Source organism: Vombatus ursinus, unplaced genomic scaffold (assembly GCF_900497805.2).
Source record: "Vombatus ursinus unplaced genomic scaffold, bare-nosed wombat genome assembly UNPS02000582.1, whole genome shotgun sequence".
Lineage (NCBI taxonomy): Eukaryota > Metazoa > Chordata > Mammalia > Diprotodontia > Vombatidae > Vombatus > Vombatus ursinus.
Genome location: NW_020940360.1, coordinates 11,802,417 through 11,829,380, shown reverse-complemented (window position 1 = coordinate 11,829,380; position 26,964 = coordinate 11,802,417). Strand labels below are relative to the sequence as shown.

General features: G+C 36.2%; 1 protein-coding gene across 1 annotated transcript in view; it reads left to right on the top strand.

The window, feature by feature from the left end:
• RNGTT (RNA guanylyltransferase and 5'-phosphatase) overlaps window positions 1-18,102 on the top strand; it is a 337,641-nt gene extending 319,539 nt beyond the window's left edge. The window contains exons 15-16 of the mRNA XM_027856106.1: window positions 10,999-11,122; window positions 15,001-18,102. Of these exons, the coding sequence (XP_027711907.1) occupies window positions 10,999-11,122; window positions 15,001-15,164 (288 nt within the window). The 3' untranslated portion in view covers window positions 15,165-18,102. The remainder of the gene's footprint in view (window positions 1-10,998; window positions 11,123-15,000) is intronic.
• The last annotated feature ends 8,862 nt before the right edge of the window (window positions 18,103-26,964 follow it).

Genomic DNA, 26,964 nt, shown 5'->3' with positions numbered 1-26,964 from the left:
GATGCTTTCTGCATAAGTTATTTGTATTTGGTTTCTTTTTGAAATTTCTTTTTAGAAAGTTGTTAAATGATATTGCTTTAAAGCTATTGTTTAATTGAGGTGAATGTTCCCCCACATTAGCAAAAAATTAGTAAAGTTTTACAGTATTCAGGACCAGAAGCTAGCATGTAACATTTATCTTTGTAACTGTCTTTGGACAGGTAATTCCTAATCTAGCCCTAATCTCTCTCCTGAGTATCATTGTCACCACTGCCTGGTGGGACTTCTCTTGCATTTTCTGTCAGCCTCTCACACTCAAAATGTATGAAACCCAGCATATAATCCCTTTCCTAAATCCTCTTTTCCCCCAAATTTCCCTATTTTGAATAACATTTATGTATTACAGGAATCAAGCAAAAACAAAACAAAACAAAACAACTAAATCCATCATTATTCCTTACTTTCCATTGCTGTGCAGATTGTAAACTTCAGGTGCGAGTGTTAAGGGTGAATAAAAAGGAGCTTGGTATTAGTTGATTTTGTTCTATTTACCAGGGATTCTTAACATGGGATTAAGAATTTAAAAGTATTTTGATAATTGTATTTTAATATAATTAGTTTCTTTTGCAATTCTATTTATTTTATGTATTTAAAAACATTCTGAGAAAGGGGTCATAACTTTCAACAGGCTACCAAAGGAGTTCACTACAAAAAAAAAGGTTAAGAATCTCTAAACATTGATATCTCCTTTATCTTTATATCTCTTGACATTAGAAGTTAATCTGTGACTTTGTACTCTGACTGATAACTAATGTGAACTCTACTTTTTAAATGGATAAAAATCACAGTGCCTTACTACGAATTTCACTTGAAGGAGTTATGACTTTTCTTTGCTTAGTATTGTGGTAGACAAGGCCAAATTTTTGCTGCTTTTGTTTTACTTGGTTACTCAAATGGATGAGATTAGGATTGAGAAGCTTACAGACCTTTCATGGAGGAGAGGCTTCCTGCTGGTGTGTTTCACATATAGGGATGTGTTGTTTACACATTACTGCTTCGTGAAGGTGACACAAATATAAGGAAACTGCCAGACACAGCCTGACGAGTGTACTTGAAAGCAATGACTCATATATTTATCATATCAGACAAAAAAGTGAATTGATGTGACTTTTACTGGCTATAATAGTAATATTATAGATTCTGCTATAGTGTAAGCAATGTTGTTGAATGATTGTTGATCCAATAATTCAACACTATTTAAAATTAATATTTAGATCTTGGAAATTAGAATCATATAGGAATAACTTTTCATTGGGAGTTCAAGGGCTTAGGTTTTAATCCTGATGATGCAATTAACTCATTGTGTGACCTTAATGAAGTGACTTAACTGCTCAAGGCTTCTGTTTCCTCATCTTTAAAATGAGAAGGATGGGCTAGGTGACTTCTAAGGTCTCTCAACTCTAAATCTGTTATCCTGTATTCTTGGTTTCTTTCTCTCTCTCAGGGTCACTTCAACTCTGATTCTTCTAAAGAGTAATGAAAAATTAAGACTATTGGAATATTGCAAGCAGGTGATTATGAGGTTGTATACTAGTGTGGTGCCATTGTGGCTAGAAAGAATGAAATAGATAGAAATGATCTATCCTTAATATTACTTCTAAAATAATCTTTAGCATTCCTGTTACTTTTCAAGGAAGGTACAGGCAACTTTGCCTGGCATTCAAGGACCTGAAATCTGGCACCACCCTATGTTTAAACTTTATTCAATATAACTATTTCCATGTACTCTATGCTCCAACCATATTAGCTGCTGCCTATTTTCCTCATTCTCCTGCCATCTCCTTTCCCCACCTTTGCCTTCCCCCATTCCATGTGTTCATAATATTCCTTGTTCCCTATTGCTTATATGCTCTCCCTTCCACCTTTTTACCTATTGAATCAGTGTTTGTCCTTTAAATCCCAACTTAAGTGTCACCTCCTCAATAGTCTTCCTTGATTCTCCCTTTGTTTTGCAACTTAGCTCTCTATGAGACTATAAGCTACAAGAAGGTATGGGCTATGTTTTATTTAAGGTTTGTGTCTCCTCCAATGTTCTACAAATTGTAGGCACTGAATAAATATTTGTAAAATGAATGAATGTTGAATGACAAAATTAGGGAAGTCAGAAGGCTCATATGCATGATAAGCTTTGTAGATTCTATTAATTTATTGCATTATTTCCTCTGCCTTCATTCCTATTTGCTAGAAAAAAATATGTATTTGCATGAAAACAAGATTTTTATTTAGGTTAATCTATTCTTGCTACCTTTTCCTTTACTCTTAATTCTTCTTTGCTACACTACAAAGGCAGAAAATTGCATTATCAAAAATAGAATTTAACTTCAATTCAAACATACAATAGGTCAATTCCAAATTTAACCTTCACATTGTAAGAATGTATTTAGGAACAGAAAAAAAAAAGCAACAAAAAACAAAAAAAACAGAGACACATTAATTGTAAACAATATCAACTAATGAAATCTGACTAATAGTTTAAGAGCTAATGACTCTTTAAAGTAAATTACATAATCTTTAACAAATATTACTTTAAATGAAAAATTTTGTTATTGGCTAATTCATTCTCTTAAAAATATATTAAGTGTTTTTCATGTGTAAAGCTTGCTAGGCATAGTTTTTATTCCAGTTACTAGATAAGGCTAGAGTCTTAGAACTTTAAAAAAAAAAAAAAAGACACTGTGTGTGTGTGTGTGTGTGTGTGTACACATATATATATAGGAAAACCAAACAGCTCAGCAAAACAACCAACACCTCAACCAATTCTGATGCAATATTCCACACTTATAACACTCCACCTCTACAAGGAAGAAAGGGAAATAAATTTTTATGATCTTAGAAATTTTGTGCAGCAAGGTTTGTTTTTTGAAAATCATCAGAATTTTAAAGATAACCCAAATTATTTACATAAGTCTTCAGATCTATAATGCTTTCTTAGAATAACTTTAAATTAAAAAAGAATTCAATGTGTAGTTCTACCAGGTAATCCATCTCATAATCACCTCAGCTCGTGTAGGATTCATATACCTTCAGTCATCCCTGAAGTGTTTATCTGGGGAAATCTCCCTTCCTTAAGCCATTACTCCAACCCTCAAAACATTAAAAGTGCCATCTTACTAAGAAGCATTAAAACTGATACTATTATGGGATAAAAATACTATGTTAGGATGGCCTCTTCCTTATTCTTTAAACAGAGATTATAGAGTGGAAATGATTTTACAGTTGAAATTCTGCCTGTCTCTGCTGTGTGCTTTTCATCATGATGTTATCTGAGTAACTGCTAAATTAAAATTTTCTACTCTTTGCCTATGGAACTATAAGAGACCTTAGAGATTAAGTCTCTTTCCCTCATTTCACCACTGAGGAAACTGAGGCCCAGTTAAGTTGTGACTTGCCCAAGATCCCACAGAAAGTAAGCAGCAGAAACAAGTCCTTTGCTTCCAATCCTCTTCTCTTTACACTTCACCCTGCACCAATCTCTTCTGTTCCTTCCTGAACCACAGAGTTGAGACAATCTTCTGTAGTATCAATGTGTGTGCTATTGATCAAGAATAAGATAACTTCAACTATTTTTAAATTTACCAGAACCTCACTAACCCTGGGAATTAAGGAAACAAACTATGTAAACTTAGAATGGTTTTTAAGAAATTCAATTTTATGCATTCAGGTAATTAGTTTTAGGATCATTAGGGATTCAGATGTAGGATTATTTTAATAAATAAGTAATAAAAGGAGTTTGGGGTTTAACATGTTAAATATCTGCCTTTTTAGCTTCTCTTGACCACACCTGCCCATAGTAATCTCTTCCTCTTGATTCATAGAGCTTACTGTCTCTACCATTCTTACAATCATTATTTATTTTCTTCAGTTTCAATAAATATTTAGGGGCCATCATAGCCATAGATTTAGAGCCAGAAGAGAGTTTAGAGATCATTTAGTCCAACCCCTTCATTACACAAAGGAGAGAACTAATGCCTAGGGAAATAATTTGTCCAAAGGTAGTAAATTGCAGTGTTAAGATTTGAACTCAGGTCCTCTAACTCCAAATTCATGTTCTTAAAGTTCAGGTCTGATTATGCCACTCCCTTCCTCCCCAAATAAACTCCAGTGACCCTCTACTTCCTCTAGGATCAAATACACAAATTTCTGTTTGGTGTTTAAAGCCCTTCATAACCTAGCTCCCTTCTACCTTTCCAGATATATACTCTTTGATCCAATGATACTGGCCTCATTACTGGTCCAAGAATAAGATACTACATTTCTTGGGCTCTACAGAACTATATAGAACTAGATTTTCTCATCACCTATGCCTAGAATACTCTCCTCTTTCAACTTTGCCTACTTGCTTCCCTGGCTTCTTTCTCATATTTCACAGGAAACCTTTCCCAACCCTTTTAAAAATTTGAGTGCTTTTCCTCTTTTAATTATTTCCTTTTTATCTTGTTTATAGCTTAATTTGTACACAGTTGCTTGCTTGTTGTCTCCTCCGTTAAATTGTGAGGTCCTTGAGGTCAGGATCTGGCTTTTGCCTCTTTTTGTGTCCTTAGCATTTAGCATATTGCCATTTAGTAAATGTTTGTTGACTGACTGGCATTGTTTTTTTCCATCTGTCTATCTATTTATCTATCTGTCTGTCTATCTATACACACATATGCAAACATTATGTGCATTATATATGCACACAGAATTTTGAAATAAGCTCACCAATGCGTTTGCTGAAGTGTTTAATAAATTCTAGATCAAAAGGAGATTGCAGACATACTATGCTATGCTTGTGGGTGGGACAGAAAGATATGCCTTAGATGAGAGTACTGTTATGTGGATTTGGAACTGAGCAAATGACTAGGTATAGTGAGTAATCATTAAAGCGTCAATATCAATTTGGATGGAAGTCTCTAGTGAAATGTCCCAGGTATCTCTCCTTTTCCTCTGATATTCAGCCTTTTTACCAGCATTTTGCATGAAGACATAAATGGTATGTTTGTCAAATTTACAAATGACACAGCTTAGAAAAATGGCTAAAATATTATTTGATAGTCCTGATCCAAAAAGATCTCAAGAGGTCAGATATAATGAGATGAAATTTAAAAGTGCAATATAAATGTTAACTATTATTAATGTTGTTATTATTAACGAGGACAAATGTAAAGTTCTGTTTGGGTTTAAAATATCATCCTAACAGCATGATCTATTACTCACCAAAACAAATGCTGTATTAGACCGAATTAAGAGAAGCAGAACAAAGGAGGTGGGTTTTGCTATATGCTGGTCTGATCAAGATATATTTGAAGTACTGTGTTCACTTCTGGATACCACATTTTAGGAAAGACATAAGATGCATAGCATCCAAAAGAGTTCACTTAAGATGGTAAGGCATTGTGCTAAGCATTGTGGATACAAATACAGTCAATCAATAAACATTTATTAAGCACTCTCTATGTGCTAGTCAGTATGCTAAACAGGAGATTTTAAAAAGAAGCAAAAGGAAATTCCCGGTTCTCGAGTTTACAATTTAATGGGGGAGACAGCATGGAAACAGATACAAAGGAAGCTACATACAGGATAAATAGGAGATAATTAACAGAGGGAAGGCATGGGATTAAGAAATTTGGGGAAGGTTTCTGGTAGAAGCTGGGATTTTAGTTGAGATTTAAAGGAAACCTGGGAGGTCAGTAATTAGGGTGGAGGAGGGAAAGTATTCCAGGTATAGGGGACAGCCAGAGAAAATGCCTGCAGCTGAGAGATGAAATGTCTTGTTAATGGAATAGCCAGGAGGTAGGTATCAGTAGATAGAAGAGTAAGTGTTGGTGAATAAGAAGTAAGAGGAAGCAGACACAGGTAGGAGAGGGCTTTGAATGCCAAACAGAGCATTTTGTATTTGCTTCTGGAAGCAATAAGAAGCCATTAGAGTTTGTTGGGGGGCAGTGTGTGTGTGTGTGTGTGTGTGTGTGTGTGTGTGTGTGTGTGTGTGTGTGTGTGTGTGTGTGACATGATCAGACATGCATTTTAGGAAAATGACTTTAGTTGGTGGAATGGAGAATGGATTGGAATAGGAAGATACTTGAGGCAAGCAGACCCCATCAGCAGGCATTTGCAATACTCCAGGTGTGAGGTGATGAGGTCCTGCACCAGAGCGGTGATAATGTCAGAGGAGAGAGGGGGGCATATACAAGAGACGTTGCAAAAGTAAAATCAACAAGTTTTGGCAACAGTTTGTATATAGTGGGTAAGAGATATTGTTGCTCTCCACAGTCATAGAAAAGATAGGAGGGGAGGAGGGTTTAGAGGAAAGATAATGAGTTCTGTTTTGGACATATTGAGTTTAAGATGTTTGAAATGGCTGAAAAGCAGTTGAGGATGTGAGATTGGAGGTCAGCAGAGAGTTTGGGGCAGGATAGGTAGAATTGAAAAAGATAAAAGTAAGGCAGTCCCCGCCATCAAGGAGCTTACGTTTTAATAGAAGGAAAACGGCACGTATAGAGGAAGAGGTGGCCTGTAAAGGGTATTTGGTCTGAGAATTCATAACGATGGTGAATTGAACAGTATGACATTTAATTGATATGCCCTTTCTGTAAGTAACAGTAGTATTGATCTGAAATCAAGAGGTGAGGGGGATTGGAGTATATATGTGGGCGCAGAGTAGAAAGTGCCCCATGTGAACAAGCATGGTTGGATTTGAACTATTTAGATATACCAGACTTCTGACATTCACAAAAGCACAGCCCCCAAGTGGGAGTTCAGTGGTATCATCAATACAGTAGCTGAAAATGGTGATATGAATAAGCATTGTATAGGAAAATTAGCTAAAGGAATTGGGGATGTGTGGCCTGCAGGAAAGAAGCCCACTGGTGGGGTTACGATCATTGTCTTCAAGTATTTAAAGCTTTCATGTGGAAGAGGAAATTGACTTTTCCTACTTGGCCTCAGAGGGTTGATCTAGAAGCATCAGATGGAAGTAGCAAGAAGCACATTTAAGCTTAATATAAAGAAAATTTTCTTACAAGTAGAGCTACGTAACAATGGAATGGTGGGTTGTTGTCCTTTGTTCTTGAAGAGGACCAAAATGAAATCACTATGTTGGAGTCAAAGTACAGTGTATCTGACTGTGGCTGATCAGACCAATATAACTTGGAAGGCTCTACCACAGGTCGGGCACAAATAGTCCACAGGAACATAGGAGAGGAGATGTCTCTAAATTTGCACATCTTACATTTCTTTTGAACAACTGCAGTTCTGCTTCACTCATAGAGCACAGTGCCTTCTTTGATATGGGCATGCCATGATGCTAGGTGGTCCTTTGCCAGCGTCTCCCATGTCTCATAATTGATTCCAAAGTTCTTCAGAGAGACCTTGAGAGTGTTCTTGTATCGCTTCTTCTGATCACCATTTGAGTTTCTGCCTTGCATGACTTCTCTGAAAAATAGTCTTTGAGGCAAACATACATCTGGCATTTGAACAACGTGGCCACCCCATCAGAGTTGTGCCCTCTGTAGTAAAGTTTGAATGCTTGGCAGTTTAGCTCAAGAAGGGACCTCAGTGTCTGGTGCATTACCTTGCCAGGTGACTTAGTAGAAGTGTAGTGTGTTCTCCCTCACTGAACGGTATTATAAAGACAGCTTTTAGGGAATGTTGTAGAACAAGAATTCCAAGCTGGGTTATGCATACCCCAGAAGGAGTAGGAGAAGCGTGTTTAGTGGATATGGGGAATAGTTACTGAATAACTATACTTTTAAGTTAAAATATTAGTGAAAAATAATTGTGGACTGGGGTTATAAAATTTTGGGGATACTTACAGAAGCATATCTCACTAAAAATGTTCATTGTCGTTCAGTCATAATCCCATTCTTTGTGACCCCTATTTAGGGTTTTCTTGGCAAAGATATTGGAGCGGTTTGCCATTTCCTTCTCCAGTCCATTTTACAGATTTAGGAAATGGAGGCAAACAGGGTTAAGTGACTTACCCAGGGTCACAAAGCTAGTGAGTGTCTGAGGCCAGATTTGAACTCAGGAAGATGAATCATCCTGACTCCAGGCCTGGTGCTCTATCTACTGCACCACATGGCTGTCTCTTAAACATGTTCACAAGTTTCTAATTCCACTTCTAATGGAATGGAATCTCTCTGAATCAGAATTCCCAGTCCCATTCTTAAATCCAGAGCTCAAGCTGGAAGCTGACAATTATATATAAGGTATCTCTTTCAAAAAACTACATTGAGAATAAAACAGTTTGACAAAAATTAAATCAAGGATCTCACTAATTTATTTGGCTATGTTCTGATAAATATTTAACATTTTTATGATACTGAAAATGGTATTTAAGAAATAAATTTTTCTTTATGGACAGTTAATCCACTAATTTTGTTTTTATAGGCATATGTATGTAAACTATAGGATTTATTTCCTTTCATGTTGAATAGTGGGCATGAGAAGTTTTAATAAAAGCTAAATAGTACAGGAACAGAAAAAGCAGTATCTCTTGTTGTAGGAAATGTTTTTGATGGCATGGATTACACTCAAAGTGGCTCTAAGTTTCCTTCCAAAGCTTTGATTTGTGATCTGTGATATTTTGGGAACTTTGTTCTCAAGTAATTTAAACATATGATAATCCCTTGTATCAGGTTTGTTTAGCACAAGGAAATTTGGTCCCAGCCCCTGCCTAGATTAGGGTTTAAATTAGTGGAGTAATAGAAAAGTTTTGCTGCCTGTGGTTACGTTATGTTTTCATATGGCCCCAAGAATTAGAGAAGAGCAAATATCATAGTGGAGGTTGTTCTTATATAATATAGAAATATCATGGTGTATCATGGTGACTGTCTTGATTATATGTGTGTATTTCCTTTATTGATTATATTTATATCACTTCCGTCTCACCTTTCATTTATCGATATAAAGATGAAATAGCTCAAAGTAATTACAGTGACAAACAAGAGAGTGTTTTGAAACTGAAATTAGGTTTATACTCTAATACTCACCATTCTCTTAATTTGGTCCTTGTAAACTTTCCTCAGTTTCTACCAATTGAGGGATATTATTTCATCTGCTAAGGTCATTTAAACTGCCTAACTCAGTGGGTATTGTTCCCCACTGGATTGCCTTCTGGTAAGAATAATGAGCATTAATTAGGATCGATGAAAGGGAATAATCTGCTGTTTTTGGACATAAAAATGTATCTGGGTCAGTTTAGTGGCAGGTGTTTGCATTCTGGAAAGCTCTGTCTCCTAGATTGCTAATGCATGACCAAGTGAGTACACAGAGAGTTAATAATGCTGCTTAATTGCAGCAGTCAGAGCAACACATAATTTATAGCTATTCTGAGACTGGGAACACAAGAATGATAAACTATATGATAAAGACTTGTAGAGATTGCTAGTTAGTAAAAGTACAAAGGAAGTAGTTAGATATCTTTTTCACTAACTATTGATTTTTGTAAAAAACATATAATTTTCTTGATCTCTTATGAAAGCATCCTACCTTTCCAAAAGTTTTGTTTTTTTTTTTGCTTTTACTGAAAAATATTTGTGATGTCTTTAGAAAGACACACAAATGAAAACTTTTACCTCATTTTCTCAGCCTGGTATAATAGTTTTCATCTGGACTCCAAAGGTCTGGGTTCCAAATCTTGTGTCCCCCCTACTGTCTTTATGGTTTGGGATGAATCTTTGGGACAAAAGCTTTTACGGCCTTAGTTTCCTCATCTAAGAATTTTTCTGTCTTTAAATTCTATGGTCCCATAAATGTAGATGCCTAGAAAAAGATGAATTCATGTTCCTGTGTTGCCTTATACTCATTGTTTATCTAAAGAAATAGTAAGTTGCAAAGTAAATAGAAGGATAAATATATCAAAGAATGGATTTACTGAGTGGGTAAAAGAAAAATGTCTTACTTAGCTGACAAACTCTAATCTTTGTTTTCTCTTTGAAGTAAATGAGAACGTGAATCAATCCAATGTGACCTTTCTTAAAGGGAAACTAAATTATAAGGTTTTCATGCGCATATCCAATTAATAAATCCATGGATTGAGAGTCTTTAAAAAGTTTTTCCTTGTGTATTCCTAGGTACTAATTAAAGCCCTGAATTGCTATAGGCACAGAGATGAGAACATTTCAAAGAATGTTTATGATGCTAAATGATTTCAATCTACCAAATTGTGAGGGAAAAGTATTACCCATGCAAGACAAAAATAGAATTAAAATATTACCATGAGTGGCATTTGATTTGAAAGTTGAGAAGTAAGCTCAGGTTTCTATTTATGAGAAGCTTCCTAGGAGTTCAGTGAAATATCTTTTAAAAGGTTCATAAGTCTCCATGGATACTTGGTGACTTTAATGTAGTACATGATGTGATCCATAGTAAATCATCTATGATGGAAAGTCAAAATGGTAGCAAAATTAAAGTTAGCTTAATTTATAAATTAACGCAAATTCTTAAATGGAATGGTCAGCTTAGGAAATATGTTCTTGGTAAATTGTCTTTTAGGCAAAAGATTAAGAATAACATTAATTTTTTTTTTCAAGTTTTTCTTTTTTTTTTAATTGGAAAAGGGAATTCCTTAGTCTTTGAAATGTGACTTTGAGGGTGGTGGCCTTTCTAAAAGGTGTTGAAACTCAGAAAGTGCCTTCCTTTCTTAAACTACCAGTGACGCAGACACAATGGAAGGGGTTTGTCCCCATGGTAACATATTTGCATTTGGCAAACCAGAAGTGGCTGGTTTTTGCTTGGTGGTATAATTGCTATATATTGACAGCAGATTTCAAAACTATTTATAAAATGTCGGGTAGATGAGCATATGTACAAGGGGGATGCACATACCACATCACTAGGCTTGATTAGACATTTATGATGACAGAGAACCTAGGCATGGATTACTGAGGTGTTTTTGGCATTTCTTAATGTGTCTGTCACACTGAAGGCACAAAGGTTTTCAAGTGATTTAAAACATTTCTCTCAATTCTCTTTTTAAACTAGGTGACAAAAGAACTAAAACAATATGACAATAAAATTATAGAATGCAAATTTGAGAACAACAGCTGGGTCTTCATGAGACAGAGAACAGACAAAAGCTTTCCAAATGCTTATAACACTGCCATGGGTAAGTAAAGTATGGTAACCTTCTGACCACTGTTAGCTTATTGAGAAGAACATGCTTATGGTTTGAGAACCAAGAATGTAACTGTTTCTTTGTCCCTATTTATTAGGACTGAGAGATTATCAGATTTAATGCCTGGTTTGATTGGGGACATTTCAATATAGACCTGTTTAGCCTTTATTGTAATTTGTCCTTATCCTTCCCAGGACTGCATTAACTTGAGCTGATGCACCAAGGAAAGATGTTTTGGCAGGATAACAAACTATACAAGTTGAATTTGTTGAACAAAAAAAGCCATGGTAATTTCAGCTCTATTCAAAACAGCAAAAATCATTGTTTGCCAGATGGGAAAGGACAAAATTAGTAGGGGAAAATGTAATTTCAATCTCCTAAAATAGTTTTACAAACAATGGAGAACAAAGTAAATAAAAGCCATAAAAATGCCGTCCTTTTACTATTGTAAGGGCTTTAAATTCTTCAGATAAAACTTGATTGTTTTTGCAATTCAGAAAACTATGTCCTTTAAATGGACAGACAGGGATTAATTGAAGTTTATAAAGTAAATTTCTGTTCCTGAGACTTGTTATTTTCAACTTAATTTTAGGACTCTTATAAAGTCTGCTAACTTTCCATCCTCATCTAGCAACCATTTTGTTGAGTGTAGGCCCACAATGAAAGATGATGAAGGTGATGGTGATTATAATTAGCTTGTGAGGAAAAGTGGGGAAAGTGGCTTATATGGTTTATAGAACCAGATAGTATACTATTCTATCTTTTTAAAAGATGCTTTAGTAAGTCAAAGTTGCGAAATGCATGGTTTTATTCATTTTCGTCATTTCCTCATCTCCTCATTTCACCCATTGAACTGCTGACATCACTATCCAATGTTAATGAATCTAAAGTACATTTACTGTTTTTAAAAAATGACTATGTTATGCTACATTAAGACTGATACAGCAAAAGAAGAGGGTTTCTTATAAGTCTTTGGGAAACAAAGTACTCCTTGAGAAATGAATAAATGCCTTCAGGAAGCAGGGAACCATATTGCAGAGCCCAGGACACTAAATAACCCCTTCCCTTCCTGCTGCTGCCAAGGTTACTGGGGAAAATCTTTTCACTTGAATGAACTGGTGCTCCCTAGAAGTCCTATATGAGACTTGACTCTTCCTAGAGAGCAATATTTCCAGTTGTCCAAGAGAGCAGCCTTCCTTCCAAAGTACCAAAATAAGGCAGAATTGGGGGGGAGGCATAAAAAACTAATTATTAACAAATGTTTCCCTTTTTAAAATAAACTATTTAAGATTGCTCAAAAGCAGACCACTTAAAAGGATAACTGGATAGTTGCATTATAAATGACTACATTTGCTATAAAAGAGAATGTAAGCTTCTTGAGGATAAGGGCTTTTTCTATTTTTTATCTCACAGCTTAGAACAATGTAGGGGTGGGGAACTTGTGGCCTTGAGGCCACAGGTAGCCTTCTAGATCCCAGGGCTTTTTGACTGAGTCCAAGTTTTACAGAATAAATAAAATCCCCTTTTATTAAGGGGATTTGTTCTGTAAAGTTTAGATTTAAAGGACTGCACTTGAGGCCGCAGGTTCTCCACCCCTGGAATAGTGCCTTGTATGTATTTTAAATTCTTATTAATACTTACTTGTACTTAAAAATATTTGTTGAATTAAATCCATGTATTAAAAAGATGAACTTTTTCTAAAGTATTACTATTAGAACTTAATTGATGTGATCTCTGGCTAGGATCAGAGTTGAGTTGGAAAATAGGGATATATTAAGGCAGCTGCTTTCTTATTTTGAAGAGGGAAATGTGAATGCTAGTTTATATAATGTATGTCATAGTTTTATAGTCTTTTCAAAACTAAAACCATAAATTTCTTTTGAGAATTAAGAATACTACTACTGAATTTATATACCAAGAAGGAAATGTTTGTTCCTTTAGCAATTTAGTTTTTAACTTATTCAATAGGATTATTAAAGTGATTATAATCTATATAGCTCGATGTTAAAAACAACCAGATAGGATGTGTGCAAGTGAGTATGTGTGGAGGGGGGAGTAACTCACCATAGAGAGCAGCTGTGCTGATTTTCATTACTGTTGTAGCCATGGGTAAGTCGCTTGGCCTCTGTTTCCTCTGAGGTCCCTTTCAGCTCTAGATCTACGATCATTTGATTCTTTGTACTTCATCAGTGTACCCCTTTATGTTAAATAGCTTGTTATTATTCAGTCATTCAGTCATGTCCTATTCTTTGTGACCCCATGCACCCAAGCACGCAAAATACTGCCCATGGGATTTTGATGGCAGAGATACTGGAGTGATTTGCCATTTTCTTCTTCAGGGGATTAAGGCAAACAGAAGTTAAGAGACTTGCCCAGGGTCACACAGCTAATATGTGTCTGAAATCAAATTTGAACTCGGGTCTTTCTGACTCCAAGACTTGCACTCTATCCACTGAGCAACCTAACAGCAATTTGCATTGTAATTCTGTTTTATTTTAGAACAAAATTATTGAAGCCTTTTGTTGTTGTCCACATTCTTTTCCAAATATATCCCTCCCTCCTACCTAGTAAGTCATCCCTTTTAACTAAGATTTTTAAAAGCAAAAAACAAGCAGTTCAGCAAAACTAATTAACATATCAGTTGTGTCTAACAGTATGTGGTATATTTCACGTGAATTGTCAGATCCTCTCCTCTGAAAAGAAGGGAGAGGAATCCATTTTTCTTAATTCTTCTCTGGGGCCAGATCTGTTTGTCATAATTATACAGCATTCAGTTTTATTTTATTGTTCTTCACATTTGTACTGTTGTCATTGTGTGTATTATTTTTCTGGTTCTGCTTATTTCACTCTATATCAGTAGTATGAGTCTTTTCGTGCTTCACTGAATTCTTCGTGTTTATCTTTTACTATGATATTCCAGTGCCTGGCATATAGTAAGTACTATGTAAATGTTAGCAGCCACTACTGTTACTACTACTACTACTACTACTACTACTACTACTACTACTACCACCACCACCACCACCACCACCACCACAACCACTACTAAATTAATATTCTGTAATTTAACTATTTTCCAATTGATAAGCATCTCCCCTTCCCTAGTTCTTTGCTATCACAAAAAGTATTGTTGTAGATATTTTGGTGTATATTGACTTCCTGGGAGAACATGCCTAATAATGGTATCTCTTGAGTCAAAGAGTATGGATGTTTTAGTCAGTTTTTAAAAAAGCTTAATTCCAGGGGCAGCTCAGTGACACAGTGGATAGAGCTCTAGCCTTGGAGTCAGGAGGAACTGAGTTCAAATCTGTCCTCAGACACTTGACACTTACTTGCTGTGTGACCCTGGGGAAGTCACTTAACCCCATTGCCTAGCAAGAAAAAAAAAAAAAAGCTTAATTCCAAATTACTATCTAGAATGATTGAACAATTTCACAACTGCACTAACTCTGTGTTATTATGCCTGTTGTCCTGTATTTTCAATGACATTTCTATATCCCAAACAGTATCCAAAGTACCTTCTATGAGATTGTCACCTAGCACCTAGTAAGTATTCAGTAAGTGTTTGTCAATGAATGAATGGTTACTCCCGAGCACAAACAGGAGAGTGGCAATTTTTCAGTTTAATATTTATCTTCAGATTAAGAGTTGTTTACATCACTTCATTTCAATGCAACAAAACTTACCGAAACAAGGTAACAAGGAAGGTGGGGAGACTAATTTTTTTTGGAACGTGTTGTCCATGTCTTCTGAAATATAAGTTCCTCGGCCCTTTGTGTTACACTTTCCCACTAACATTCCACAATGCAGAATTGGCTTTAATAACCCTAAAATGAGCTGTTTTTCTTTTCTTTTCTTTTTGTCCCTAGCTGTATGTAACAGCATCTCAAACCCAGTCACCAAGGAGATCCTCTTTGAGTTCATTGACAGATGTATGACAGCTTCTCAAGGACAAGCACGGAAGCATCATCTGGACCCAGACACAGAGCTCATGCCTCCTCCACCTCCCAAAAAGCCACGTTCTGGCATCTAATTTCAGGGTTTAGAAACAAATAAGTGGGAAAAACCTGATATTGCTTTACAGTTTTATAGCCAGAGGAACTAAAAAAAAAATGATGGGCTATACATTTGAGAGGAAGGAGGAAGAAATAACAAAAACCGGTATTGTAGCTGTCCTGTAAATATTTGATGCATTTTCTCCAGTGCATCATGGACTTGAATATTCTCTTTTTACTTGATAAACACAAGCTTACCTTGTAAAATCTGAAGTTTAAACTATCCACAGGTTTAGATAAGATTAGAATCAATGGAAAGAGGCCTTGTTTATATACGGATAACTTTCACCTTTAATTTATAATGTTACTAATCTGGAACTGTGAGTACAGGAAACACTGTATGTTTAGGGACTATCTTTCAAAAATAGTAAAGTTGCAAACTTTTTCTTTTTGTAAGCAATGGAGTTTGTCTCATTTATCATAGATTTCCTACATTTCAGAGATTGATGTGTTTAAAAAAATAATAGAATTGTTTGAGTATAATACTAGTAAAATGAGTTTTACTCATTTTAATACTTTTTGTGGGAGGGAAATATTAAAAAAAAAAGTGAAACTATATTGTTGTAATTAACCTCCTTTCTAAAGGAAACCTGTTAGGTATTTTTATCTGTTTCTGTTATTTGAACTCTCATATCTAATGTATAGTGTGCCAGTTTTAGCTTTGCTTTTTAAGCTTTTCCATAGAAAGTGAGCACACACCAAATCCCTGTATGTAGCTCTCTCATACAAGACTATTTCTAATAGCAGGGCTACTTCAGCTTAACCCTCCACAGTGACAACACATTGTAAATGACATTAAAACACACAACTCACTGTGATATGCAAGAGTGATAACCAATACAAATGATCTTGTGTTAGTTCCACTGAACAAAACAGCAAAGGAAATGCCAGGTGACTCCTCTGATTAGGCAGTAATGTCAACGGAATAGAATACTGTCATGGGAAAATGGTGTCCCGCTGCTAAGTAAATGCAGAGGCAAACACTAGACATTCATTGGAACTAAACATCAAGAAAACCAAGCCATTTATTTTCATAACCAGTGTTGGCTGTTCTATGTCAGTGACATTATTCTTGTGATACCAAATGAACAAATAAATTGATTGACATTTGTACTTGGGACAGATCATTGAACGCTATTCCATAGTCTGATTGAAGAGCTTTATTTTGATTGGTGTGTAGAGAAATTATTCTAAGGTTAACCCAATTAATAACCAGTGTATTTTAAGAAGTTTAGATTTTAAAGGTTTACTGTACATGTATTGAGAAAGGATTTTCATGGACCACATTTTATATATGCATTACTGTTCAGGGGGTAATGTATGTTTTTCAAGATATACCTACACATGAAAAATCCAAATGGGTTATCTGGTCTGATTACCTGACAGAATTTCATCTGCCAGGATTCTGTTGGTTATTACCAAAAATATATTTCTATTCACATGGATTTTAATATTTCTAAACAAAATTTTCTCTTGTATTGATTTTTCTATACGAAACACGAGTCATGCTTCGTGAAGGTGTTTTTATTTGTTCTACTGTGTTGTATAATGTGTATTGTGGGTTCATCCTAATTGCCATTTTCGTGTTTCTTTTCTGGGGAGTTTGTGTCTATCAGTATACTGAAAGGGTTAAATTAGCCGCTTACTGGAGTGATAGATGAGAAGGGGAGAATGCTCATGTTTCCATAATATCTTTTATACAAAGTAAAATATGGGGAATTGCCTATGCAAGGTCACAAAATTGATTCTTTCCCACGCTAATAAGCCTTACACAAATTTGAAGCAAAAATCCTATGCAACCCTGAAAGCTACTCCATGCATCATTGGGAGCAGTGACTTCCTTTCATCTAGCATATAGGTTTCTTAGCAGACTACATAAAAATACAGCCCTTTTATGAAGAGAATTTACAATTTACTTTTGTCAATTATCTTTAGTATAGCTAAAATGTCTATGATAATTGTAACCTTTTAAATGAGTTAAGTGAACATCTTTATACATCCAGATTTTTTTTTCTCCTTGTCTGTATGCATTTCAGCAGAACTTTTCTTAATTTATCCTGTCTGGATTTTTTTTTTTTAACTGCAGTGCAGTATAACAGTCTGTCTTCCAACCCTATCCTGTTTAGTTCCTGAGTGCATTCACTACTGTCCTCTACATCTTTAAAAGCAATCTAGAAGTAAACTAGAAAATTAAATTTCCAGTGAAAACCTAAAGCCAGACTTTAGGACAGTTGAAAGGAAGAGTTGAGTCTGCTCTTCCCATCTCATCTCACTTAACACCATGTAAATTTTGGGACTTATCTTGTGGATGAGATAAAGAAACTTCTCAGCTCTTAAAACAGAGAATGTGAAGCCCTCTGATTTGTGGCTTGGAAAAGGTGTGAAATAACTGTCAATTTTTGCATAGATCATTTACTTTCAATTAAGTGCTCAGAAAATGTCTCCCAAAATTGTGTATCAAAGAGTATTTTAATAAAGCTACTGGTTTAAAAATAGTGGAAGCTCACTTGCTTTGTCATACTGGTAAGCATTTGTTAGCACCTTGATGTCTGGAGGTGATTTTTCCTCCCACTCATCCCCATTGCTGGCAATGGGTTGTGCTACTACCAGCCACACTCCGGCTTTTCAGATACCAGAGATTTGCTATGTAGGCTAGAGAGCCCACACATGCCCTCCAAACCACAGCCTTTGATGTCAAGAAAAAATTATGAAGGTTGCTCTTGCTACTGTTGGAAAAGAATGGAGCGGGGAAAAACAGACAATTTTTATGATGCATTAGCATTTGTGTTTATTTGTTGTCATCTTAGCATTCTACTGTATGAAAAGGAAGAACTCTGTTACATGTTATTTTTTTAAATGCATTTGAATTTTGACAAAATACTTAGCAATAAATGTTCTGGAATGACAAAATTATGGAGTATCAAAAAACCCATCTTGTGTTGACTGCATTTTTGTATCGTTGTTTTCCACCTTTAAGCTCCTATTATGGTGAACTACATGAAGCTCCAAAAGTAAACTTTTCCCCAAACCAAAAGAATCCATACTGAGTTGAAGAAACAAAGGGTCCCCAGGAGCTGATAATATAGGAAGAGGTTATACACCGGAGACTACTTCTGGTCCCCATGAATGATTCACCTTTTGGTAGTGAGGATTAGGTTATAGAATTATAGCCCTTTAATTGAGAGGTGTGGGGGGGTGTAATCTGGATCTTTGATTTCATCAATATTTTAAGGAACTCCCAGCTTGGAGATTCCCTTTAACAACACAAATCAGCAGTTTCTACTCTTCAAGACCTGCCTCAGCACTGAGAGATTCCATGACTCACTCAGAGTGACATAAATCATTACATGTCAAAGTTGGAACTTGAATTCAAGTAATCCTGATCTGCTTTCCATCTACTATTCTATTTTGTCAGCCTCCTTGTTTGTAAAGAAAATATCTTGATGCCACATAGTAACTTTGTAGCTATATTGTGTATCTCATCCGTGAGAAAGGTGAAAGATTGTCAGTTCTTTGAAGGTCTGGAAACACTTTTAGAAACTAGGGCTGGAGGTTTAAGGGAGTTTCTTGTTGGCCAGCTCTTGGAATTCAATGTAGAGTTGCTAATGTCATTATCAATTTGGCCTCACATCCATATCATCACTTTTATACTAGCTAGCCTCGTAGTACTTATGGCATCCACCATTTTTTATAAGAATCTGTTCAGGGGCCAGCCCAGGCACTCTTATAGCTCATAGAATTGTGTCTCATCCATTCTTGCCTTTTGCATTGAAAATTACTGCTTCTGAGGGAAATTTCCCAGCAGAGAGGCATTTAGAAAATGGCCCTGGTCTCTTTCCTATTTCAGTACACTCCAGGAAGGGATAGAAGCAGGGAATTAGCCTCCAATTTGTGGGGGTTTTTTTTATCCTAATTCCAGTTTCTCAGGGTGGTTCCTTTGAGCATATCGTATCTCAGTCAAGAAGGCGACTTCAATCCTGCTCTCATCCCTCCACACAAATTCTAAGCTTTTTTTTTTATTTTTAGTAGCTTCTTATAACTTTTCAATCAGTATTTTTTTAATTCCAGGTACTTGACACTTAGTAAGAGTTGGTGCCTCTATCATTTTTATAGTATTAAAGACATGTGAAAAGTATTCTTCTTGTTACTGCTACTGAATGCTATCTTAGCAGGATCTAAAGAAAAAATAAATTTTATAGAATTGCCTCTCAGGAAGACTGTCAGGGGAATAGGATGTGTTTTTCTTCCATTGGGTAAACACAACATATGTCCTGATATATTGGGGAGCTGAAAGCTACACAAAGCCTAGGCCAAAATGATCAGCACCAGTGATCCTTTATAGAAAACTTCCTAGGTAAGCTGACAGACAATTGTACCTGTCTGCACTGCTGCAGACCACGAAAGGACCTATGGAGGATTTGTAGCTCCATTAAAGTCAATCATCTTTCTTAGCAAAGTTGGTCTTTTTCAGATTTTCTTCATTGCAGAGGAAAAGAAGGGACCACTACTACTGGTATGCAAGCATAGGAAAACATGGAAGACATCCTTTAGTACAAGTTTCCATAATGTGGTCTGTAGACCCTTAAGTGGCTCAAAGACCCTTTCAGTGGAGTCCTCAATGTCAACACTATTCATATGAATACTAAGCCATTATTTACCTATTCAAATACCATACTTTCTTTTCCAACTAATTATCTGTGTGATGCCAGATTTTCTTTATAGATTTCAACCCAAACAATATATCACAACTGATTGAATGCCTAAGAAGATGAGAATCCTTTTCATTCTTTTCTAGCCATGTCCAACTATCTGTGACTCCACTTGGGGTTTTCTTAGCTAAGATACTAGAATGGTTTGCTATTTCCTTTCTCTAGCTTATTTTGCAGATGAGAAAACTGAGGCAAATAGGGTTAAGTGACAATGCCCAGGGTCACACAGCTAGTAAGTGTTTGAGGCCAGATTTGAATTCAGGAAGATGTCTTCCTGACTCCAGGCCCAGCACTCTATCTACTATGCTACTTAGCTGCTCATGAGAATCCTGCTACTTTATATTAAGCCAGATGTTAGAGATTTTCAAAAATATGTAAATAATGACATTATTTTCACTAAATCTTTTTGTTTAGGGAAAAGATATTTTTTCATAAAAATATATTAACATGTAATGCTAATTATAGGTTAATGTTAATAAACATTTTAAATGAATATTTTTAATTTTACCAGTTTCATTTTTTAATAGGGTAAATTGGTAGATATAACCCATGTTTTAAAAAGCTCTTTGTTTTCAATTTTTAAGAATGTAAAACAATCCTGATACCAAAAGCATGAGAACTACTATTCTAGGGCACTAAATGCATAGTAAATGGAAGGCGTTAAATAGAGCATCTCTCCAAGTAGCTCACTTGACAGAGTTGGTCAGTATTATATGTACTTTCGATATATTATTTCCAAAAAAACAGATGTGGAACAATTATAACTGTACAATAGTCTTTATGGCATTGCTAACTATTGCATTACTAGTTTGTACTTTAACCTAACTGTTCAGTTTGTGTCAGTGAAGTATAATAACTATGATGATGATAGCATTTATGTAATGCTTCTATCACATTTTATGCTCAAAACAACCCTGGGAGGTAGGCTCTATTAATTAGCTCCATTTTATAGACAAAGAAATTAAGGCAAAGATTAAGTGACATACCCAGGATCACACAGCCAGTAAGTAGTCTAAGGCCAAATTTGAACTCAGGTCTTCTGACTCCAAATCAATCACTCTATCTGTTGCACCACCTAGCACACTACAGTTTGAGGCCACCAGGATACCATAAATATTAATAAAACACAGCTGAACAAGCATTTATTGTACCAATGTGATATGCAGAGCACTGTGACACAGGATTTAGAAGTCTCATGCTCAAGAAACAGTGTGATATGGGTGGTCGCTATAACGTATGGAGATTTACCATCCCTGCTTATGGAAGAACAGGAGACAGCATTACTTGATTGGAAATTATAAGCTCCTTAAAGGTAGAGTTCACCCCTTCCTATTCATTGTTGTAGCCCCACAATTCAACAAACATCAAGTGCTTACTATGTAGAAGGAGCTGTTCTAAGTGGTCAGCTAGAATGACCAAAAGAGTTTTCAGTCTTAATAGGGAGAGTACAACCTGAAAATAAATAAATGTACTACTGAACACAGTAGACTAGCAGAAATCCAAGAAAGATGCAGATGGTCATCTCCAGGGCAATTTGAAGAGAAAGGTAACATTTTGGTAGGGCAAGACATCACAAAAGTGGCACCTGAACTTAGCCTTAGAAGAAAAGAGAGTTTTCTTTTGTTTATTTTTGTTTTATATTGTTTTTTAACAAAGGGAACGTGTGTTTCAGGCATTAGAGATAGCCTGCATGGAATGCCAAGTTGAAAAATGGTAGGTCCAATGCATATAACAATAGTCCAGTGGGTTGAATCCCAATGTGTGAAAGAAAGTAATGTGAACTAAGATTAGAAGGGGAATTTGGAGCCAGATTACAGAAGACATTCAGTGTTAAGCTAGTTGAGTTTGTGCTTTATCCTAGAGGTAGTAGGCAGCCAATGAAAGGTTTTTAGCAGAAGAATGATATGGTCAGGCTTGTATCTTAAAAAATAAGCTATGTGGAGGACAGATTGAAGAGAGGAGAGACCAGTGGCAGAGAATAATTTGGAAGCTATTGTCCAGACAAGAAGTAGTGGAAGGCCTGAACTAGGGTGGTGGTAATGTGAATAGAAAGGAGGAGATAATAGTAGCTCCTATTTCTACAGTTCTTTTAAGATTTGCAAAACACTTAACATACATTATCTCCCTTTAGCCTCCCAGCAACCCTGTGAAATAGATATTATTAGTGTCTCCACATTACAGAGGAAGATACTTAAGCTCTGAAAGGACTTCATTTGCAAGACCAGTTGTATTATCCACTAAATCATGCTGCAAGAAATTAAATTCGATTTAGTAAGCCTTTACTAAGCACCTACTGTATACAAGCACTCTTCTAGGCCCTGGGAATACAAAGACAAAATGAAAAAGTCTGTGCCTTTGAGGATCTTACATTCTGCTAGAAGGAAATAACATTTATAAATAAGCAAATGCAAGAAAATTTACAGAAAGAACACATAAGATATGAGGAAAAGCCATATAAGAGGTGGCACCTGAAATGAATCTTAGAGGATTCTAATAGGGAAAGAGAGTGGTCCCCCAGGCATGGGGGAAACCCTGTGCAGACATAGGTTGGACATCCAGAAAGTTCCCATTATGAAATAAATCCAGAAGAGTCTAAAAGGATTAAAATGGCAAGCTGAGTAGGTTATATTTGTTTTCCTACAGGTATCAGGGAGCCACTGAAGATTCTTCTGCAAGGGAGTGGTGTGGTTGGTAGTACTTTGCAATTGATTGTGTGTTGTTTAAAAAAAAAAAAAGGAGAAGAAGAAAGAAAGAAAGAAAAAGAAAACTCAAAGTTAAGTTTTGGATCTGAATGACTGAGAGGATATAGATACCATCAAGAGAAATAGCAAAGCTAGGAGGAGGGACAGCTTTAGGAGAGATGATGAGTTTAATTTTGGACATGTTGAATTTGATATGCCAGTCAGTGTAACATCCAAGTGGAAATGTCAAACAAGCAATTTGATATTCGGAACTGAATTTCAGAATCATCCCATAGGAGATCAATTAATCATCAAGCATTTATGAAGTACCTACTATGTTTTCACCAAGAGAGTGTCATGAGAGAAGAGAAAGTCCAAGAGAGAGCCTTGCAGGGGGAGGAACCGAATTGAACTGAGCTGAATTGAATTGAATTAAAGGAGTTCCTGAGGGAACAGGCAGATAGACAGAAAGAAAACTAGGTGAGAACAGAGTCACTGCAGCCAAAAGGTGGAGAGAGTCTCCAGAAGGAGGGGGTGGTCAACAGTAGTAGTGTCACGTTTTGCAGAATTATCAAGCAACCAATCAACAAGCATTTACTAAGCACCTACTCAGTTCCTCATCTGTAAAATGAGCTGGCAAACTGTGAGAAACCACTCCAGTATCCTGGCCAAGAAAACCCCAAATGGGGTCATGAAGAATCAGACATGACTGAAACTACTGAACAACAACAACAAAAGTGTTAGGTACTGTGTGAGATGCTGGAAAATGAATACTGAGGAAAAACTATCTAATTTAGCAATTAAAGTAATTGGTGACTTTTAAGGGTAGTTTCTGTAAAGTTGTAGGGTAGGAAATTAGATTGTAGGAGTTGAGAAGTAAATAAGTAGAAAGTGGAGGCTACTATTTCTGGGAATTCAACAGTGAAAGGATGGGGAGGATGATAGCTTGAGAAGGATAGCAGGGTCAAGTGAAGAGATTTTTTTTTTAAATATGGGAGATTTGAGTATCTTTATAGGCATCAAGGGGAGGCTTTAATCAGGAGGAAGAGATGTAAAAGGAATCATAAAGGGATAAAGGAAATGATCAACTGGACAAACTCTCAAGGAGACCAGATAGAATTAAGGCCACAAATACTTTGACAAGAAGAATCACCTGAACCTGGAGCAACGAAGAGCAGTGAAGATATACAGAGATTTCTGAGGTGTAATTTGAAATGGATGTGCTGGAGCCCAATCTCAAGGAAATGAGCACCACCATTAAAGTTTCATTGTGAGCATTTGCACCTCAGAATCAGATAACACTACAAATCAGGGCTTGATTTAATTTATTATTTTGTTGATGGTTCAGATTTAAAGTGATGGAGAAAATGTCACTAATTCAGATTAAACTTAAAGGTGTGTTTTTTGTACACTAAGAGAACCAATTGTAAACATTTAGTAGCACATCCATGGTTGTGGACAAAGAGGGATAGTGAGCTTCCATCAGATGGCCTCAGTCTTTCTAATCAATAAGGAGGCAAGTATATCTGCTAAGAGAACTGGTAAATCCCTGGTCTATGCTTCCCTCTGAGAAGTGTGGTATCTGGGCATATGAAGATACACCCAAATTCTTAGGCATCCAAACTAGGGACAATAGCAAGTGGGGTGTGGGTGGGACAGTTTGTTTATTTGAAAGATAATTGCAAATTATGTAACTATTATTTTAAAAAAGGACTTAATTTTACAGGATAAGGAAACAAGCCCAGAGACATTATGACTGGCCCAATATCACACAATTGGAAGAACCAAAGCTAGATACTGGGTCCTCTGATTTCCAGGCCAGTGTTCTTTCTACATAACACTATTTCTTTACACAGAATATATGTTCGATCAATGTTGACTTAGAGGGACCGGTACTTGCTGGAGACTTGTGGGTACAATTAGTATCCTTCTGATATAAATGCTGATGTAATCTGAAGGGGTAACTAAAAGAGCAATCTGGGCAGTGTGTATAAGTAAGGAAGAAAAAGGGTGCCCACACCAGCCAGCAGGAAGCAAACCTGGATGGACTGTGCAGGCATGGTACTGTAGGTACTTTTCTGATACTCATGCTATACACTTGCTGAGCAGCCTTTGGATTTTACTCTGGCTTCACAAGGTGGCTTACTTATTAGGACAAGAGCATACTGACCAGTAAGCATCAATACTCTCTTGGTCATTATTTCTTCTAATCAATTAATTAGATTTTCATGTGTAGATTCATTTAATGTACATTTGCTTAGTGTAGGCTAGTTTTTCCATGAGCCTGATCACTGCTGGATAACCTGACCTTTGAGGTTGCAGGCCTTTAGAACTCTGAACTCCCAGGAGTCCAGAGAAGGAACAACAAGCTTAAGGCTTTTCTGCCTATCAAGATATCTTTCTGGGGCAGCTAGGTGACACAGTGGATAGAGCACTGACCCTGAAGTCAGGAGGACCTGAGTTCAAATCTGGCCTCAGACCAAACAACTTGACACTTACTAGCTGTGTGACCCTGGGCAAGTCACTTAACCCCAATTGCCTTAAAAAAAAAAAAGAAAGAAAAGAAAAAAAGATATCTTTCTATGCTACAAGACTCAGAGGCGGCTAACCTGAAAACATTCAGCCCCAAACATTCAGCTTTGGAATTCATTATATGATTCTGGGGGCAGCATATTTACCTTACTCATTAAGTTGAACTTAAACAGGCTAGGTAATGAAATGAGCCAGTGCTGGATCCTAAGTCAGGAAGAACTGGGTTTAAATCCAGCTTTAGATACTTTAGCTATGTGATCCTGGGCAAATCACTTAACATCTCTCATGCTTAATTTCTCCATCTGTAAAATGTGGGTTACAATAGCACCTACATCACAAAGTTACTGTGTGGATCAAATAAAATAATAGGCACAGTGCTTTGCAAACCTTAAAATGGTAAATATTAATATTATTATTAGGGGACCCATTGTCTGTAATCAATCCCCACTCAGTGCAATCATAATATTGAGAAGCAAGGCTGGGAGTATTTTGTGGAACATCTTAAGAATGCAAACACAAATGTAGGATCAAAAAACCCCCACAACAACACATTTGATTAATCAACCAATAGACATTTATTAAGAACCAAGTAAAGGGTATACAAAGACGAAAGTGAAAGTGCCTCCCCTCAAGGAGCTTACCTTTCAATTCAGAAATCTACAGATATGTACAAGTAAATGCTGGTAGATGGCACAGTGTATACAGCAGGGCCTGGAGTCAGGAAGACCTGAGTTCAAATCCTAGTTCAGACACTTACTAGCTGTATACCTCTGGGCAAGTCATTTAATCCTGTTTGCTTCTGTTTCCTCATCTGTAAATTGAGCTGGAGACGGAAAAGGCAAACAACTCCAGTATCTTTGCCAAGAAAACCTTAAATGGGATCACTAAGAGTAAGACACTATTGAAAAGACTGAACAACAACAAAATGCAGAATATATGTATAAGTGCAATATGTGCAAGGGACCATAGTGGATACTTAGAAATAAAAGACATGGTTAATACCCTTAAAAAGTTGTACATAATAGATTTGCAGTTTCATGTGCAATCTTTTTTTAAAATTATACTATGTTATGGAATGCTTTTTTAATTCCATAAATTAAAAATAAAGAAATGTGAAAAAAAAGTTTACAATATGGGGAAACAATATATACACATAGAAAGATATCTTTGTCTCTTATAACACTGGTACATTGCACATAATGGATACTTGATGAATGTTTAGTTGAATGAATAAAAATTGGAAGCAACATGAGTACAGTATGGACAATGCAGACTGTAGGGAGTTGAGAGGAGGACAGGTCACAGTATTTAATTTTCAAACTCTGGTTTCCACTTTGCTTTGTTGACCTGAAATCTACTTCTTTGTGACCAAATGGAAGTCATGTCTCTCCACTCGACCTCTTTGCACTCATCTGTTCCAAAGTAACTTTCAAAGGAGGCAAGGGATTATGATGGAATCTTGGTACACTGCTAAAAATGCCACCTAAGTTTGATTTGTGGCTTGTGCTCCCATATTAAAATAGTTTATAAATTTCCAGAATGATGATCAGCATTTAAAAATTACTCCTGTTTTCTTGTTTAAAAAAAATATATAGATTACAGTAAGTTCTCCTTTTTTAAGTGATCAAAGCCACTAGTTCTAACTTTGCCATTCTCTCTTATATAATATTCATCTCAGTAATGCAGACGGAGAATCAGCATGGTTTGGTGCTTTAAGAGTTGTCCTTGGAGTCACGAAGACCTGAGTTCAAGTTCTGTCTCTGACACATACTAGCTATATGTTAGCCAGCATTACTTAATTTCCCAATGCCCCAAGTGATTCTTTCAGAAGGTAAGATGAATTGCTGGTCTGCCTC